This window comes from Anguilla rostrata, chromosome 7, assembly GCF_018555375.3.
Source record: "Anguilla rostrata isolate EN2019 chromosome 7, ASM1855537v3, whole genome shotgun sequence".
Taxonomy (NCBI): Eukaryota; Metazoa; Chordata; class Actinopteri; order Anguilliformes; family Anguillidae; genus Anguilla; species Anguilla rostrata.
The window spans coordinates 3306159-3324860 of record NC_057939.1 but is presented as its reverse complement, the minus strand read 5'-3'; the positions used below and the strand labels follow the sequence as shown (position 1 = coordinate 3324860).

At 43.4% G+C, this 18702-nt stretch overlaps 1 protein-coding gene across 3 annotated transcripts; it reads right to left on the bottom strand.

The window, feature by feature from the left end:
* Window positions 1-441: 441 nt before the first annotated feature.
* Window positions 442-18656, bottom strand: LOC135258794 (myelin regulatory factor-like protein). 3 transcript variants are annotated; one of them, XR_010331096.1, is made up of 27 exons: window positions 18318-18656; window positions 16767-16855; window positions 16062-16152; window positions 15268-15329; window positions 14466-14817; window positions 13951-14054; window positions 12261-12408; window positions 11191-11386; window positions 10764-10840; window positions 10500-10610; window positions 9959-10049; window positions 9295-9495; window positions 8965-9073; window positions 8302-8411; window positions 7724-7884; window positions 6891-6954; window positions 6699-6787; window positions 6250-6318; window positions 5667-5701; window positions 4883-5041; window positions 4629-4676; window positions 4440-4524; window positions 3957-4031; window positions 3375-3486; window positions 2737-2811; window positions 686-1178; window positions 442-642 (listed from the first exon to the last, which is right to left on the bottom strand). XR_010331096.1 is itself a non-coding variant. In XM_064342378.1 (26 exons), the coding sequence occupies exons 2-26, from the start codon at window positions 16840-16842 to the stop codon at window positions 1092-1094; spliced, it is 2787 nt and encodes a 928-aa protein (XP_064198448.1). In that variant the 5' UTR covers window positions 16843-16855; window positions 18318-18656; the 3' UTR covers window positions 442-1091. The 3 variants fall into 3 exon arrangements, 2 of the variants coding, with proteins under 2 accessions (XP_064198448.1, XP_064198449.1); XM_064342378.1 differs by having other exon boundaries at window positions 442-1178; XM_064342379.1 differs by having other exon boundaries at window positions 442-1178; window positions 12261-12405.
* Between the last annotated feature and the right edge of the window lie 46 nt (window positions 18657-18702).

Here is an 18702-nt window from a genome sequence, read left to right as displayed (position 1 = left end):
GACAAGATTCATCAATCACAGTGCAGTCGCCGTTACTCACAAGCGTTTTCCAAAGTGTCAGCATAAGAGAGTCAACTCCGTGAGTTAACTTTTTTGTCTGGCATATGACCGGGAAAACATCAGTATCAACATTAAAATGATTTCCATATGCACACAATATTGCATAATCGTCAGTTACAGAATGAATACTGCAGTTTGTGCTAATCCAGAAGAGGTAGGGTTTTTTTTTTGGAAATAATTGTTTAGAAAATGAATTCAGGGTAGGAAATATTGCTGCTTTCCTTGGGTAGGTGGCACTTATATTTCCATTATTTAATGTACAATTTTGCTGGGGGTTGTAGTTCAGTGTTACAGCATCTCAATTCAAAGAGAGTAAACAGAGAGTAACACATTTCTAACGGAAAAAATTGACTTTTCTAAGGTAAGCAATACACAAGGAGGTGATAGGATTGGAATGTAATGTCAGATATGAATCATCTTTACATATTCTTTACAAAAACAAGGCATATTAGAATACAAATGTAATAAAAATTCTGGAGGTAATTTTTCCCCAGCTACAATAAAATACAGTACAAATAAAATATGATTAATTTATTTAACATGATCAGAAACTTCTCCCGAAAATCTTCATTTAACATTAAACTGGATTGGTTGCATTGGTGGCATCAGTGGGTTTTGTCTGTACTTGACTTGTGGTGACTCCTGCAATTTGACCTTAATTCTATATTTTGTAAAAAAAAAAAAAAAAATTTTAAACTAAGATAATCTATTAAAGATGTCAGGTTAATAATGTATGTTCTACTGAACCAGAGCAGGTGTGACACAAACAGTCACAAAAACCGAAAATCACAGATAAAACACCACGAACTGCGATGATTTCAAAGTCACAGACGAACTTCAGTTCCAGACCAGGTATGTACCAAACACTGTTTTATGTGGTAGCGTTTTTGGTGCAGCCATCAAATAGAAAACAGTAAATAGAATAGATCTCTGCGCTGGCGGTAGTCCTCTTCGTACGTTTGGCGGAAGCGTACCGGGGGAGCGGTTGTGGGGCTCTCTCTCGTGCCCGCTGGAGGGTGCAGGGGCGGGGCCTACTGACACCGGCGGTAGAAGTGGAAGTGGTAGTCTGTGAACAGCGCCTCCACGTAGTTGGGGTCGGAACTGCAGTTGGCCTGCCCCTAGGAGAGCGCACAGCCACACAAACAGATCAGCACAACGGAAGGAGACGGGATGTCACAGGCCGGCTCTGTCCCCGAAGCGCTTATCCTGGATGGACGTCCCACCGTCTGCTCAGACTGGCTGCAAATGGGGCAGAATAAGCTGATCCTAGATCAGTTATTGTGGGAGTCGTTGACCCCCCTTTTCACCTCTGCTAAGCCTGATGATTGGCTGACGATGGATTCAGTAAATCATTACACTACATCGTGTAAATCACTCTAAAAAGTTGATTGTGGTAGAGGCGTGGAGGTTTTTGACTCTTTTATTTGGTACGCGTGTTTGGGTGGAAAGGTGATAATACTGCAGTGTAAGAGTTTAAACTCTAAATCTCTTCTTAATAATCAGGATATCAAATTTTCTTGGTGTTGTTTTGATCCGCCTGTCTGCTAAGGAGTGGCTTGTCACGTCTGGGATTGGTGGACACGTTCCGCAAAGCCAAACCTGCGATATTAAATTAATCCCCATTACTGCTGTTTAATCGAAGCAGGGAATATCTGACAGCCCTTAAATGAGGTCCCTTGACGTACAGATTGGAAGGCGGAAAATGGTTGTGACAGGAATGAATGACCACTGTGCCGTCAAATGATTGGGTGCGGGAGCGCGAGCATGTGACTGCACAAATCTCTGAGCGTTCCCCCGTCCCGTCAGAACAGTCGTTTGTGCTACGCCGGTTTCATGGAACCAAAACAGACTGGGCTCAGTGATTCGGCACATCCAGGGCCAATAACATCGCCTCTCGCATTGCCCCAGGACACAGATAAAAACAATTGATTTGGATTTAAAATACATTTAAAAAAAAATTCTGGCCTTAGCTTAGGCTGGGACACTGTGTTTTTGACCACATCCCAAATTTTGAGATGAGAAGCAGTTCACTGGTTTGATAGATGTGGTCAGAGCTGTTATTTGCCCACACAGGGACCCAGTATTTATCCTAATTTGCAGTGTGTGGAGGGATCTGAAGATCAGGCTCGCTTAACCAGGAAAGTCAACAGAGAATTCAATTACTTTTTTGCATAGATGACCAGCAGAGCAAAGTAGGCTGTAGGAACACAAGGGAATGAGCAGCCAGTGAAGTATGAAAGGCATCAATATGGAGAGAGCCAGTTTTGAGAAAATTTGATCAGGACACCCCTACGCATTCACAAGACCAGGAGACTTTCAATATTCACAGTGAGACTGGATCTGGGTTTAAGCATATTGGGGGCACTGGATTTGTCTCCTGTCCACGCCCATGCCAGGGGGGTATTTCACAAAGCAGGATTACTGAGTAAGCTGGATAACTTCTCTGAGTAAAACCCAGAAACTTCCCAAATCTGGAACATGGACTGAAGTATAAAGAGCTGTTCTCGGTTTTATTCAGCGCAGTTATCCAGCTAACTCAGTATTTTTGCCATTAGAAGGATGCAGGGTGGCACAGCGGCTGAGCATCACCACTGTTAAGTGAGACAGACAGCGAGATGTCAGGGTCATATGCGATGTCAGGGTCATATGTGTGCTTGGGAAGCCACGTGCTCTTACCGCTACAGCGACACGGAAGTGGTAGGAGCTGCGGTACAGCTGGGCTACCGGCAGAGTCCACTCATGCATGTGGCCCTGGGAAAGGATAGAGACAATCACTGATGCAGCAAAACCATGGTGGACCGGCCAGATTTTATAGCCTGTAATTCATTCCTCCTGCTGCAAGATGGCGATATAGCCTCCTCTACATGTTTCAAAATCATTAACAATAATCCTTTTGTCATACCCAAATGATATTGATGAGTCAATTTACCCAGTAGCCCCTGAAAAGAAAGTTCATTGGAATGTTTTTTTTCTTCAAAATTCCAAGTCGGTGTTCTAGAACTACTGTTGCTTTCAGTTATCAGAAATGATTGTGACATCAGCATTAGAATGTTCAGTTAAGAACATTCTCATCACATATTTGTGACCTTACACCTTAAGATCACAAATGTGATTATAATGTTCTTAGCTGTTTGTGCCCATGGTGAAGGCTAGCTTATCTGCTTGGCAGTGTAGCATAATAGTCAAGGGACTGGACGTGTAGCCCTAAAAGGCAGTGTGTTTAACCAGCTGTGGTCCTGCTACTGTACGACTGTGCCAGATACTTCACCTGAATTACTTCAGTAAATATCAAGCGATATAGATGGATTGTGTACCTGTGTGTTGCTCATGGTGTTGCTGAACTCCTCCTGGGAGAAGTCTGTCACCGCAGAGCAGGCCAAAGTGTCGTCAATGTGGCACAGGTGAACCACCAGCAGCTCAGTGGTGCTGTGAGGAGAGACACCTAGTGGTCACCAAGGGAACTGCAAGAAAACATCTGGTATCTGGACTTCAGTAAAAACCACTCTATTTTTTATTTGGTAAATAAAATATTTATCCAATTGGTATTTTGTTACTGGGTGATTAGGTTATTGTACACTAGCCAGGCTGCAGTACTTACTTACATGCATTAAGCACAAAATACATTTTAAACAACAATGCAACATTTCCAGGATTTGGAAAGATATAGATAATTAGTTTCTCCTGTTTTTCTTCAGCACACTTTAATTATTGGTTTTCTGTCTTTTTCAATTCCCCCTGGATAATTTATTCTGTACAGTGGTGTGGTACCACACACTTTCAATACTTCACTATAACAAATAAAAATGATGATGAATTGATTTCCTGACGAGTAACTTATTTATTTATTTTTTTTGCATTGTTTAACAAAGATGCCCTTGAGATGCTTTGCTACTCACTTCATCTGCAGAGTGACAGGCACGTTGGTGGGAAGATATGTGCTGATGGGGACAACGTAGCTGTAGTTCCCATTCCTTCAGGGCAAAAATGACAAGGAGGTGAAAGAACAGCCAAGCAAATCCAATCAGTTCCTGGTTCATTACAGTAAAATATTGCATTCGCTGTCTGCCAAACCACTGACCACACTTTGTGCTGCCGCCTTGTGGTTATTTGATGCAACAACCAGGCATAAGCTTAAAATGTTTTGCAAAATACAGTATCTGTTTTATATATTTTTTTAAATACACAGACCTTATCTGTTGTTTTCTTATATTAACATGTGTTTACAGCTTTATACTAGTTGCTAACAGGGCAAATGTGTCCCCTGGTAGCTGATTTCACGTGGGTCAGTTGTGAGACTTGATCTGATCAAAGTCCTTGAAGGGAACTGATCACCTGAGGGCCACAGTTTAATGGGTGAAACAAAGAGAGCGATGCCATACCCACAGTTTCCTTCCACACAGTACTGCTGGTCAATATTCTGCTGATTTTCCCTGATGGAAATAGTCTGCATTGTGGTATTTGTCCCTGGTTATGAAACAAAAAGCAAATTAAAAACAGACACAATGAAATTTAGAGTTAAAAAAAAAAAACTCAAAATCTGTAATGCTGATCAACGAATCAAGACTTACAGTCTATAGCGCCTTTCAGTATTTCATGAAGGTGTTCTTTTCTTTCCTCTGGAGAAACCGGAAGAATCAATTATATTATATATATTATAAATTATCATTTATAAAAGGTTTAAAAGATTTACATTCCGCAAATCAAAAAATCATCTGTTGAGGGAAAACTCAGTGTCAAAAAGTGATGTTTTATTTTATATTTTAAATTTTTTTAAAGCAGGAAACCGGATGATCGGACAATCTGTCTGGGCGTGCGGACTCACCTTGGAGGGGGCTATCGGTAGGGAGGGGCTGCGTAGGCGTGTTTGTGGGGGCACTGTGGTCTCCAGGGTTACTGGGACAGCAGTACACCTCCACACAGTCCAGCAGGGTGCAGTAGTCCACATCAGGGGGCCTATGACCTGGAGTCACTGTAGAGGGCGCTGTAGGGAGAACACGGTCACACGCTACACCAGTGACCTTCATTCCTGGTCCCGACGGGCTGCAGAGTCTGCTGGATTTTGTTTTTGCCTCAAATATCAGCTGCCAATTCAGACTCAGGAAACCAGGTGTGTAATGGAGTGTGGCCCGTCAGAACCAGGAATGAAAATCGCTGCATTGCACCCACACACTCCATATTACCCCCACGTTACAGCCAGCACTGGGACGTCCCGGGTAATCAAACAGTGAACACCTCTCCTTCCCAGCAGGTTAGCCTCCCACTCATTTTACACCCTGCACAGTGGCAGAACGTCACCGTCTGGCAGAGGTGAAAAATCCAGGTTCAGAAAGTAAAAGTCCTCTCCAGCATTTTGTTCCAATCTTGCTGTCATGTGTCCAACCAGAGGTGTCCCAGAGCCATTAGCATTTCCCTCTTTGCAAATTCATTTCTACATGTCACATGAGCTTGAAATCCTGGGTAAGGGGGTCGGATTAATATCATCGGATCATATTTTTAGCCCAGAGCTCAAGCAAGCACGCAAACATGGCGCCTGGTAAAACAAATGAATCTGACAGAGGCCCTCCAGCCCCTGATGTATGAAGCAGACCAGTGAGCCAGACACTTACCTGAGGAGGTGGTGAACAGGGGAGAGGAAGTGCTGCTGTAAAACCAAGGTGAAAAATGATTTTTTTAAATCATTAACGGTTGAAGGTGTGAGGTCACAAATATGTGTGATCAGAATGTTCTTAACCGAACATTCTAACGCAGATGTCACAATCACTACTGGTCTAATTGAAAGCAGTGGAGTTCTAGAACACTGACTTAGAATGTTTAAAGAGCATTCCAAAAAAAAAAAAACCTTCTCTTCAAGGGGTTAAAAAATCACAAACTCTCTTGTATTCTGTGTGTATCATAATCCACCAATATTTAGTAAAATTCCATGAGGTATTTTGAAGAATTATCATAAACGATTATCGTTTTACTTTAACTGGCACTTGTTAATTGTTTAGGCCACTTTATTATTTTAAATTTGTACTTTCACATGCTATAACTAAATGAATACATCCACATGCATTGACTTTAGCACAGAAACACTCAACATGGTATTTAAACGAGTCAGTAGGGAGTGCAGGCTTATTTTTAAGGGACTTGGAGCGTGCTCAAACGGTTGCTCGTTCTGAAGGATGCTGGGTAGTGATAGCCCCCTACCTGTCTTCAGGCAACACTGGCACGTCCTCGCGTATGGTTAACATGTAGAGAGCTGAGATAGAGATGACACTACAATAACAGGAAGGCATGATTTAGTGTCCCAAGCACAGCACTAATAATGCGCACAACAGTATAAAGGATCTTTTCATATAAGGATGCAAAAGCATATAACAATATAAAGGGTCTTTTCGTGTGAGGATGGATAAGGCACCACAAATTTTCAATAGTACTACGCTATTGAACAATATACTTTTACACAGAAGTGTACATCCTTTTCAAACAGCCCATCTGTGGAACTTTGTATCACTGGGATTTTTTTAATTCATTCATTTTAAAAAATCTTCTGAACAATTTAAATGGGGATATAACTACTATTTTGGTATGAACTAATTACACATAACTATCTGGCCAGATTTTCTTCAGGTGAAATGAAGTGAAGACGGGCTTACCAAAATGCCATTGTAGCCACGAGGGTGATAATGGTAGCTTGGAAGATCTTGTGTTGTAAACAGTGACTGTATTTCTCTGATAGGTACTCCTACATCGGAAAGAAAAGATTTGAGAATTGTCGTAATTCTTTAAGATTAGGGAAATGTTGCCTGCAGCATATTGATGAGCATGATCGTAAGTGAGCTTCTCACTTTAGCAGACTGCAGTTGGGTTCTTTTCTCTGGAGGAGAGGTATTGTTGTTTCCATTGACTTTTCTGAAAACAAAGAAAAAGATACAAGCTCATGGTTATTATACTCCTCAACTGGACCCCCCCCTCCCCCCAGCATATTCTGCCTTCTGGGCAGAGGACCATGTTTTACATGGTGGTCAGCAAAAGATATATGACTTTGTGTATAAATAAGTACTCCAGTGATATGCAGCCCTTTACATTGATATACAGTACATTGGTATACTATCCGGTGCCCTCAGGGAATCAATGGTGCTGGAAAAAGCAGAAAATTCCAAATAGTTGAACGTGCCACAAAGATAATAAAAAAAAAACTCAGTCCAAATTCCAGGAAGTAGATCATTCCGGAAGAGTAGAATACCAGACAGTAGAGGTTCTAGAGTATGTGCATTCTCGCTGAGTGTCACAGAATGATTTATGACTTTGGAAAAGGCCTACAGCATTGGCTGAACTCCAGTTGAACTTTAAAGATTTCCCAGGGGTTGTACTTGAGCAAGGTGAACTCTTCGTGATAACAAGCCTACGTCAGAAAATTCTTGCACAACACAAATGAGACCTAGAGCCTTTCCCTGTGTTGGCATCGCTACAGACAGGTATTCTTCAACAGTAAGGCTACCCTTACAACATTTCGTACAAAGGACAGTTATTTGTACTGAGGCTTTTGTCAAAGATGAATTCATATTATAACCCTGTGGAAACTGTTAGATTTCAATTTGAAATGCATGTAAACTCAGTCATTGAGCGAATCTCAAATAAAACTTTCCATGCAGCGCCCCCAGGTGGCCGGGGGGAGTACCTGCGCACGTTGTCGCTGGCGCTGGAGCGCAGGCTGCCTGTTTTCTTCAGCTTGGCCAGCCGTCTGTTCCACACCTCCAGCTCCTGGATGCGGGTCTCCAGGTTGTCCGTGAGCTTACACAGCTGTTTCACCGCTCCCACATTCTCCATGAAGATCTGCTCCTGGGAAGCGACAGTGCAGAGGGGTTAATGCAGGTCACCAGCAGGGCTGAGGAGTAGTTTAACTACATGTAGTTTAACTAGTGGTTTAATTACATTTTGCAGCAGTTCATTGGTTGTTCAACAACATTAAAATCTGTGTAGTCGTTGTAGTAGTTAATTACATTTTTGTCAATTTGAGGTGTAGTTAACTACAGGAATCATTCACAAATTAGGCCTAGATCACACAAAATATTTGACATTAGGAATCATTTTTATTGTAGCCAAAATATCTGGTCACATAATTATATTGCTCATTAAATAATTAACAATTTAATTAGCCATAACTTATGAGGAGTCATAAGTCCCTATATTATGGGAGATGTAGATACATGAGAAAGAGATAATACTGGAAAAAGAAGCAAGAAATCAACACAATACTTTGTCCACCATGAGGAAGTTATCGATCGTCTCTCCATCCACACATGTGATGTCCCCAGCTTCCCGAACAGCAGAGGGCAGCAGCTCCTTCACCTCCTGAGCAATGACACCTGAGACAAAAGCAACGAGCACATTTTTCTGCTGAGTGTACACCAGGGTTGTCCGATCTTAGGGTCGGTGTGGGTGCAGGTTTTTGTTTTTAGCCCAGCACTAAAACACAAAATTCAACAGATTAACTAATCTGATGCAGCCAGTGGTAGGAACTGGCTGTACCGAAGGTCGCAGTTCGATTCCGGGTAGACACTGCTGTTTTACCCTGAGCAAGGTACTTAACCGAAATTGCTTTAGTTAATCCAGCTGTATAAATGGATACATGTAAAATGCTATATAAGTGTGTAAGTCGTTGGATAAGAGCTCGCTAATGCTGTAATGTAAATGTAATGTAATCATGGTCTTCCACTAAGACCTTAGTAAGTAGAATCAGGTGTCTTATTGCTGGGCTAAAACAAAAACCTGCATCCACATCCTCCATTTTCGGATAAGGCAGCACAGCAGTATGAACTGAACAGGAGCTTCTCGAGACAAGGACATTCATTATTGAAATTTTCTGACGTGGTGTCTGAGTGCCAAGTTGTCATCACCAGTGGTGAATGAACACGGTACCTGTTTCATGAACCTGATCAATCCCCATTTTCGTGGCAAACTCTGGCTTGTAGTCATACTCCACGATTCTCATCTGTGCTATTCTCTTAAGCTGGTCCGTTGGGTTCACCTGAACGACGAGACGAAGTGGTAAGACATTTTGGGGGCAATTTAATTTTTCTTATGTTTATTAGTGCCTAAGTGCAGCAAAGAAAGATCCCATAGGCAAACAAAGTGGCATGAATCAGACTTCTGTTTCAGTGCATTCCCAGAGGTTCTTTGTTTAACCAGCTGAAACAGAAGAGTTTTCCCAGACAGAGATTCAGAGGGACAGAACCAGTCCCACGGTACCTCCTGGATGTTTTGCTTGGCTCGTCTGTCTGACGGGTGCATGACGGTGCCCATGATTTTGGCATTGCCGCACACCACCAAGGCCTCGTCCGGTGCGCTGGTGTTAATGCCCACTCTCCCATGATGCACCACTGTGTCGGCAGCCTGCCCGCGCTGCCACTGCACGTCGCTGTCACTCTCAAACTGGGCCGGGTTCGATGCCTGTGTGCGGAGAACATACCTACGCATTGATCTCCAGGACAATAAAAGATCACTCCAGGTAATTTCACTATCCTTTGGCAAGCGATTACAGTTTATTGTTAGATTATGTCATTTTTGTGATTATCAATAATCAACAATGAAATAGGCCACTAGTTATCGCTAGTTAGGGTTACCAGGATTTGTAGACACAAGAACATATGGGTATTGCAGATTATGATTGGAATTACAGTTTATTGGATGCCCACTGTTTTCTTTTATTCTTGAAGTTAATCTTTCAAAGAAGAGGTGGAGAAGAAGGGATTAGAATTTGCAGTAAATCTGGAAAACACTGTGTGGCCCATTATACTGTAAAAATGAACAGCACAGTAAGCACACTGCGCTCTTGCAAAGTCCCCACAGTGACAGGAGGACAGAACATTGTGTTTTATCTGTGCGTCTAGTGGAAATGTGCAGAGTCACCTACCCGCACGATGATCCTCTCAGACACGTGCGCCACCAGCAGATAACTCTCCTCTTTCACAGAGGCATAGAGCGCCACCACCAGCAAGAAGTACCTGCCAACACCAGGTAATCACAGCTTTACTCAACACCAACGTTCTGTTGTACTCAACGCCAGGTAATCACAGCTTTACTCAACACCAACTATCAGAGTTTTACTGAACTCCAACGCTCAGTTTTACTCAACACCAACGTTCAGTTTTACTCAACACCACAGTAATCACAGCTTTACTCAACACCAACTCTTAGAGTTTTATTCAACACCATAGCACTCAGACTATTACGTCAACACCACCACTCAATGCATTACCTCTTACTAGTGGTTGGAGATTTTACGATGTTCTCCAAACGATTACCAGCTGATTCTTTTTTTTTTTTTTTGTGCATAAAGCCCATAGAGTCCATTTTACAGCCACAGACCTGTTTAAAGGCGTCAAAGATCATTTTCTCCAGCACCCTGTGTTTTTGTTCTGTATCTCTGCGTTGTCATGGTAACAGTTGCTCACCTTTGATCTGGGTTGGGTTTGCCCTTTTTCCTCATATTGTTGGCCGTGGTCTCGCCAAAGTGGAGGCGGCCCAGGGTCACCTTGGTAACCTTGTCCTCGGGTAGGTCGATCCTGACCAATGACACATCAGCTAAACTCATGCTAACAGCACCAGTCTGATACAGGTCACAGATTTTACACTGATTGTCCACAGGGGTCTAAATACAAGTTGTCAATACCCATATGAATATTATAATGATCTAACTGACAACAAATGATGCTAACCTGACTGGCTGGAACGGCCTCTTTCTTCGATCTGGCTGGGACTGTTCAATGGTGATGAGGTGGTTCTGGGCCTCCAGCTACACAGACAGGAAGCAGATATACGGACAGGAAGTAAATGAGATGCAGCAGCATATAGTACTGCATGGTAGCTAATAGCTAATACTCATTGGATGTGCTACTGTGCAACCACTTAGGCTAAAGAAACCAGGTGAGGTGAGTTAACTGTTAGGGTTAGGGTTAGGGTTAGGGTTAGGCTTTAATTGATAATGTAATTGCCAAGTAAAAACAACAACCAGCAAAAACCAGTCTCTGAAGGACCAAAGTTGGCCACCCCTGATTTAGATCTATGCTATACTAGCAGACCCTTCTCAGAAGGGTTTTTAAATCTGTAGGAATATGGTTGCAGTGGCCTAAAAAATATCTATACCTTGACGCCGAAGACCTTCACATGGAAGCTGTTGATGGGTTGGGGCCCAGACGGTGTCCTGACGCACTTAGGGCTCCTTGTTATCCCCACGTGAACTGTGACCTGGAAGTGGTTCTTCTTCTGACACACAAAGGCCTCGTCGGTGGAGGAGTAGCTGAAGCCCTTGTCTGTGTCCACATGATAAGCTGGGACTGATCTGGATGGTACCATAGAGACCGTTAGCATAGATTATCTACATGCTACGCTAACCGTGTGGTAATCCCCATATTCATAACTCAGTCCATGCTATTGTAAAAGGTGAACGTATTCCTAATTTGCAGGAACATGAATATTTATGAATGGTCCTGGGTGAAAACAGAGCACCCACAGCTAGCTCAGCAACATAAACTGTCCTGGCGCCGTCTGTCACTAGCTAAAACATCCCAGAATCATTAACTGGGTGGTACGCTGGAAAATAATTTAATGGAGTTACCCCTCGGGTGTGTGTAGAACATCTCTGTTTTCAGAACGCTACTGAGAATGTCCCTGGGTCAATGGTCGAGCGATACAAAAACTGGTCAGCTGTGAGCCCCTGTCCATTATTGTTCAGCAACAGTATGAAGAGTGAGCTGGCCTTTCTCTGATGATATAGAGGCAACTCAAAATGAATATGAGTTGAGCCTGGAGAAAATCTTGGGCCGTAACATCATATGTGCCAGTCCTCCACTAACTAAGGGCCCAAATGGAGTCTCTTTTTCAACCATGAGCCATTTCAAGCAGTCATCTCAGATGATCGTTCATTCATCACCAGTTAATATTTCAAAGAAAAGGTATATGGTACCACCTCTGGGCCCGTATCATAAATAGCCATTTCAGGTTCTGGTTCCTGATCTAATAGCAGTAAATAGTCATTTCAGGTTCTGGTTCCTGATCTAATAGCAGTAAATAGCCATTTCAGGTTCTGGTTCCTGATCTAATAGCGGTAAATATCCATTTCAGTTTCTGGTTCCTGGTCTCATAGCCGTGAATGAATGATGACATCACAGGCACCGCAAGCCGCAGGTGCACAGCGAGCAGGTGGAGGTACTCACAGGCCTTCATGGCCGTCATCGTAGAGCGCACTCCACCCGTCAGGCTGGTACCTGTCCCACGTCAGGGACTGGCACGGCCCCTGCCCGCTGCTGCCACTGTGCCCGTCGCTGTCGTACCCGAGGGCATCGCTGCCACAGTCTGCCCCTGCTGAAACAAGGGTTCCCACAGGTCATTTAAGAACATTATTACTTTAATATAATTACATTATATTTTCATAACCCTTGCAAAGCAGACTAACACCTTCAACACTGCAGATAGAGTATGAGAACTTCAAATACTCAACCTGGCTACGTTTAAGCAATTAGGTTGGCCAGTATGTGACTATTTCTCCAAATTTACTTAAAGACACAAGTACAGTTCAAGGGATGTATTGATCCATTGCAAGTAATTCATCCTAAGATGAATGATTTGCCTGGTCCACTGTCTAAGGGTGTCCATTGGAATTGAAAATGGCTATGACCAGCTCATTACACAAGAAGCCTAGCTTAGACACATCTACTTTCAGAAACTGTGGATGCATCTCAAACCTCCACATCCTGAGGTAAAGTGACTAAAAAAAACCCCAAAACCAACAGAAACTGCTATCATAAAAGTCTAAACACAGATTTCTGAATATCATAGTATTTTGAATCTATTAAAGCTATTATATGCAGCTGAATATTTCCTAAAGTATTTATGTGCCCCATCTTCTCTTAATCGCTCAACCATTATGTCACACTCACACACTCTGCCCCTCTGTGAAGTGTACGGAACTTTATTGCCCTTTTATAGATTCTCTGTCATAAATGTCTGAGGACAAACAAAGAGGTTGAGGGTTGTCCCCTTGCATTCCCAAGGGAAAAACCAGGATTTCAATTGAAAGGCCCTTGGATTGTTTTTAATAAAAGGTAAGCTTGCAGAAGGCCTATAAACGAATTCATTTCAAAATCTGGCAAAGAGAACTTCTCTGTGTACCAAGGTTTAAAGCTGCCAAGTACTGTCCCGAGTAACATAAACCTGAAATACTTGTTGATTAAAAGGGCATCTAAGGCAGCACATACGAACAGTGATTCTTGGCATTCCAGTACCTCCTCCAAGTGATGGCTACAACTATAATTGTCTGCAAATACATCTGGTCACTCACCTTGTGCCTTCATCTAGAAGGTACAATAATGTTCTATTTGGGTACCAATAAGTACCTTTCACAAGCAAAAAAGGTAAAAATAAATTATCTATTGCTGGGTTGGGGTAGTTTTAGTGGCAGTTTTATGTACTTAAAGGGTACCACCCCAGTGACAATCATTTATACTTTAATAGGCCAATTTTCGTACATTTTTGAGTGTAGGCCATACTCTCCCATGCTAGACTTTGACCTCCTCCTTAGATATATTTAATCCGCATCACACTCTTGAGCTCACTGGCTATCTGGTGCTAAGACAGGGGAAGAGTTTGGGGACAGGGGACGGAGTGCAGCACAGTGGGTAAGGAACTGGGCTTGTAACCGAAAGGTCGCAGGTTCGATTCCCGGGTAGGACACTGCCGTTGTACCCTTGAGCAAGGTACTTAACCGAAAATGCTTCAGTATATATCCAGCTGTATAAATGGATACAATGTAAAATGCTATGTAAAAGTTGTGTAAGTCGCTCTGGATAAGAGCATCTGCTAAATGCCTGTAATGTAATGTAATGAGTTTAGGAGGCGCACACTCACTCAGCGGGCCCTTTGTGTGTGCGGGGGTGACCCACGCGTTTGGGTCAGCGACCGCCTCGAAGGATTCGGATCGCTGTCTTTTCCTGGCGCTGGGAAACACAAGTCTGGAGAGAGGCACAATCCAAAAAACAATCATGGCCCCACTGATGAAAAACAGAAGAGCTAATCCACCGCAAGTGTTTGTCCCTGATTAAAATGTTCGGCCCTGATAAAAATGCCATCTTAAACCAGCCTAAACAGGTCAAGCTGGTCGACCAGCTGTTCACCAGCTGACCAGCCTATATAGTCAGCAGGTCCACCAGTTTGACCACCAGCTTACTCTTCCAGCTTTGTCCAGCTAGAGACCAGCTTGAGACCAGCTTCGACCAACTAGGAGTGTCGAAAACAAACACACCTTTTAATACGTCTTAAACCAGCGCTAGAATCCCAGCTGGTCTTAGCTGGCATTTTCAGCAGGGAGGGGTATAAAAACGGGATGGATCTGAGTTAGCGGTCGTAGCTGTGTCAGGCCTTACCCTGTGGACGTGGCAGGGAGGCAGGGGTACCCCGGGGACAAACAGCCAGGAGACGCTCGGGGGCAGGAGGGGGGCGTGGGGGCGCTGGCCTTGGGGTGGCCCGCCGTCTGCCCCGTACCTCGGGGGAGGAGGGCGGGATTGTGAACCGGGGGTGCGGGAGGGGCGTTGGTCTGAATGTAGCTGTTGGTCGGGCTCATGTAGCGAAGGTGATGGGGATGTGGGTGACCATGACCCGGCAGGGTTAGGGGTGCTGCGGTCTTTACGTAGGGGTCTGTAGGGCCCGTGTGGTGGGGGCGATGGGGGTGTCCCTGCTGTGGGCCTCCAGCCCTGTCCGTGAAGTGACAGGATGAGCCTGTAGGGGGCAGCACAGGAGGGAAAGTCACCTGGTCTACCTGCCCGTCGGACCAAACGAGAGCAAAACTGCACCTCCGAAGAAATTGAATCACCTGGGTTCATCGTGGCTTCACTGCAATAACAATTAACTTTTGCACCCACCCTATGAACTTCATATCACTGATCAGGGTAGTTGATAGTGTCATCCATAAGTCTCATTGGGCTAGGTTTCAGGTTCTGATTAAGCACAACGAATGGGGGTTCTGCACAAGTGGTTTTCAGTCAGTTTTCAATCAGAGGTATGAAAGCATTGTTCTGGATACATACAGTCCAGTGCATTTTCATGAGTACTTGTGGTAATGTAAGTACTGTACTAACAGCTTAACCACATTAAGAATGAAGGTAAGTGTAAACAGAGTACACCCCTTCTATGGTAGCAGGATGAATGCAGTTGCATGCTGGGCCTTACCTGGCTCCAGGGGTGGTGAACAGGTTTCTGAGCCGGAGTCTGGAGGTGACGCAGGTAACATGCTGGGAAAGGGAAACTTCTTATGTGAGTTACAACACTGTTTTACCCCAAGGATGATTCTCCTGTACCTGCTGGACTGTAGTGCTTGTCTTTGCCACACCAGATGGAGGGTAAGTTTAAATCAGTCAGGGGTGTCTGCTCAGGGTACCACTGCATTAGCCACCCCCAATAAACTGGCTGTTGCCCATAGCCATAGGCAGTGGGACCTACAGTACACTTCTCCTTTGGTTAGCACTACCTCTCCTTAGTACTGTGTGGGCTGTTGTGTAGAAAATAGTCACTGGCTTGTAAAAATTGATTTTTTAAAATTTTTTATTTTTTGCTTTGCTTTGCTTTGCTTTGCGTTCAGTGGATACAGAACTAAAGGTGAACAGAGACATGAAACCTCAACTCAGATTATGCTCGGTCTGTTTCTGTTTGAGCTCTGAGTCCAGAGGGATGTTGTTAGCCTTTTTCAGTGATCCAGGGCTGTATCGCTTAGGCAGAAATGACTTGTGTTAGTTATGTGGGGGACAGGTTGTAGTGTTGTAGTGTGGGCAGGTGTTCAAACATTGAGCTGGGCTGGTGCAGTTGAAGTAGTCTGAGAGCTGTTTCTCTAAAGTAGTAAAACATATATATGCATGTAAATACCATAAAATTAAAGCTGACTGTCTGAGCTTTCGTCTCATATTCATCTTTCGATCTCAGATCCGAATGCCTTAAGTGCATAGCAAAATTACTGCACGGATACTTACACAGCACTGTGGTCCATTTCGCTGCTGAGGTACTGTTCCAGCATGCTGATGTCCACCACGGTGCTGTCCATGACCCCGCTGACATCCTGGCCTGGGACCCAAAACAAGAAAGACTTTTTTTTGTTGCCTTTATCATATTAAATATCATTTTCACGGCAGGCTGCTGGTGCAGAGAAACAGCATGGGCGGCTTTAGCCTTGACCTAATTGCACCTTATCTCCTGCGCTTGGCTTTGGCCTTGAAGTAATGACAGAGCCTCACTGAGCTCATAATATAGGCTCTATAACCCTTCAGGTATGTGGACACTGAACCAATGGGCACAGGAGACAGAAGATGAAGGGCTTCTACAAACAGCCAACGCCGACGCTGAATTAAGCCTATAGGCTGATTTACATTCCATGCTCCGGAACATTTAAAAATATTTGTTTCAGTACAAATTCATGGCATGCAGGTATGGGTTGGGTTTGTGTTATTGATCATCCAGAGGAAGCCTCGGGCCTCTTGGTATTTTGGTGGTATCATGCGATACAAAGTGGTCACCAAATGCATCAAATTGGTTAACGTTTTGAAGAATTTCTTAAGACTCAGTGGAACAGTTACACTGCACTGTCATTTTCCTCCAGGTAAACACGCACCTACTTTGGGGCACAGACAGTGTTTGGTTACTTCCAGTGACGAAAGATTTTTCATCAAAGAATTTCTCACCACAGAAAAACTGTTGCAGAGCCTCATTTTCCCCCAGTACATCCATTGACTGTCTCCCAGTGCCTGAGGGCTCCATTGTGTCTTCTTGCCTGTGAAACAAACCTGTTATGGGCTATGGAATAATAGGTGAGGCCCAGGCTTCACTGGCCTGTAGCCCGACCATTTAAACTCAAAAATGGGTAAAACGGATAACCAGGTATGACACAGACTGAAACGAAAGAACATAAATTATATAACTATTATACCAAACAAGTATGTATCAACTTCATTTAACACTGTCTTGCAACTGTCTACGAAATATTACAAAAGTGAAATATTAAACTGTGGTTCATTTAAGTCAATCAGGTTGATTTACACTGAGTCAAAGTTTTTTTGTTTTGTTTGCTTTAACACGTAAGATTTTGTCATTAGCTCATTTGAGAGCGACAGTGCATGTTCAATGTTTCCCTTGGTAAACTAACATAATGGATTGACAGCAGACAGATTTATTGTTCTCAGCAAATAGAAATCTTGGTAGTTGGAGAAGGGAAATGGCATTGGATGTCTACATTTAGCAGGTATTGGTGAATTTATTTAACAGGAGACATATAACTAACCTTGTGGATGGCCATTTTGCATAAAAACTGGTTTCATAACCCATCCTTCACTCGCTCTATCAACATACCCTCGATACCTTCATGTTGTTATATCTTTACAAGGCCCAGAATTTCACTTTTGTCCCCGGCTGGGAAGTCATCATATCTTATTAGTACATTAATCCAACTGGTAAATAAAAATGTCAGAATACTGACAATCAATCCAAATGGCATCCAAACAAATTCTGTCAGGATGCCTATTCTCTTGGGCTGGTATCCAAGACACTGAAATTGGGAAACACTTAAAACTTTCAATTGCCAGCTTGGAAAAATGTTTTGGAAATATTTAAAGATAGATTTCTCTCATTACAAAGTCAAAGTCTTTAGCCTGAGCAATACATTTTAAAAAACATATTTAATGTAGTGTAGTTATAAACAAAAAACTAATATTTTTGTAACTCATATATGTATACTGTTGTAAAAATCTCATTAATCAGTCCCCAGTTTGATTAGCTAAAATCGTTCTCTCCCTCTCCAGCTCAGCTGAGGTGTGCTGAGTGTTCGGCTGCAAAATGGCTGCCGTGCATCACCCAGCTGGGTGCCTGAGGAGTCTCCTCCAGAAGTGCTTCGAGTGTGAGAAAGGTGCTATATAAATGCAATTATTTCTTTTACCTATTTGAAAAAGGGTACGATTTTAGTTTTTTTTTTTTACATAAAACAACTGGATAGTGGCCAACGGGAGAATAAACCTCAGCAAACAACTTAATCGGACGCAAATACAGCAAACACATCTTAGAACCTACAACAGTTTTCATATCAGAGACTTCGTATCAGTCAAAGCAAATTTGACAAGAAAAAAACGAATAATCAGGATGACTAATTTATTAGAAGGCTAATGAGGGGAACAAGTATGACCTGGAATTACAGACGGAGTTTTGAGAAACTTCCATCTCACTCAGCCTCCATTATAACTTACAGAGGATTCAGATGCCTCGGGCCTCGTCTTCACTAAAGTGGAACTGGGCGGGTCTGTCGGAAAATCCCTTGCCGAATTCAGACGGTCAAGTCAAGTGCAGTCCATTCGCAAAAATGGTGATGGTGATAATCCACGAGGCGTGAATGTCTGGCCAGCCGTTTTTCCATGGAATTCCCGTTTCAGGCTGTGCGATTCCGAAAAGGAGCAATCCCCCAGATACTCTCCCCTACGGAGAAGACATGTCAGCGGAGAGCGTGTGTGTATTCCGTGTGTCTTCCGTGCGTCTCCCTCGGACTTTGGTCTCTCCAGGGTAAAGCCACCCCCCACTTACCTCATACAGGTACACCTGCCTGAGAGAGAGAGAGCTGGGGGGGGGGGGGGTAGA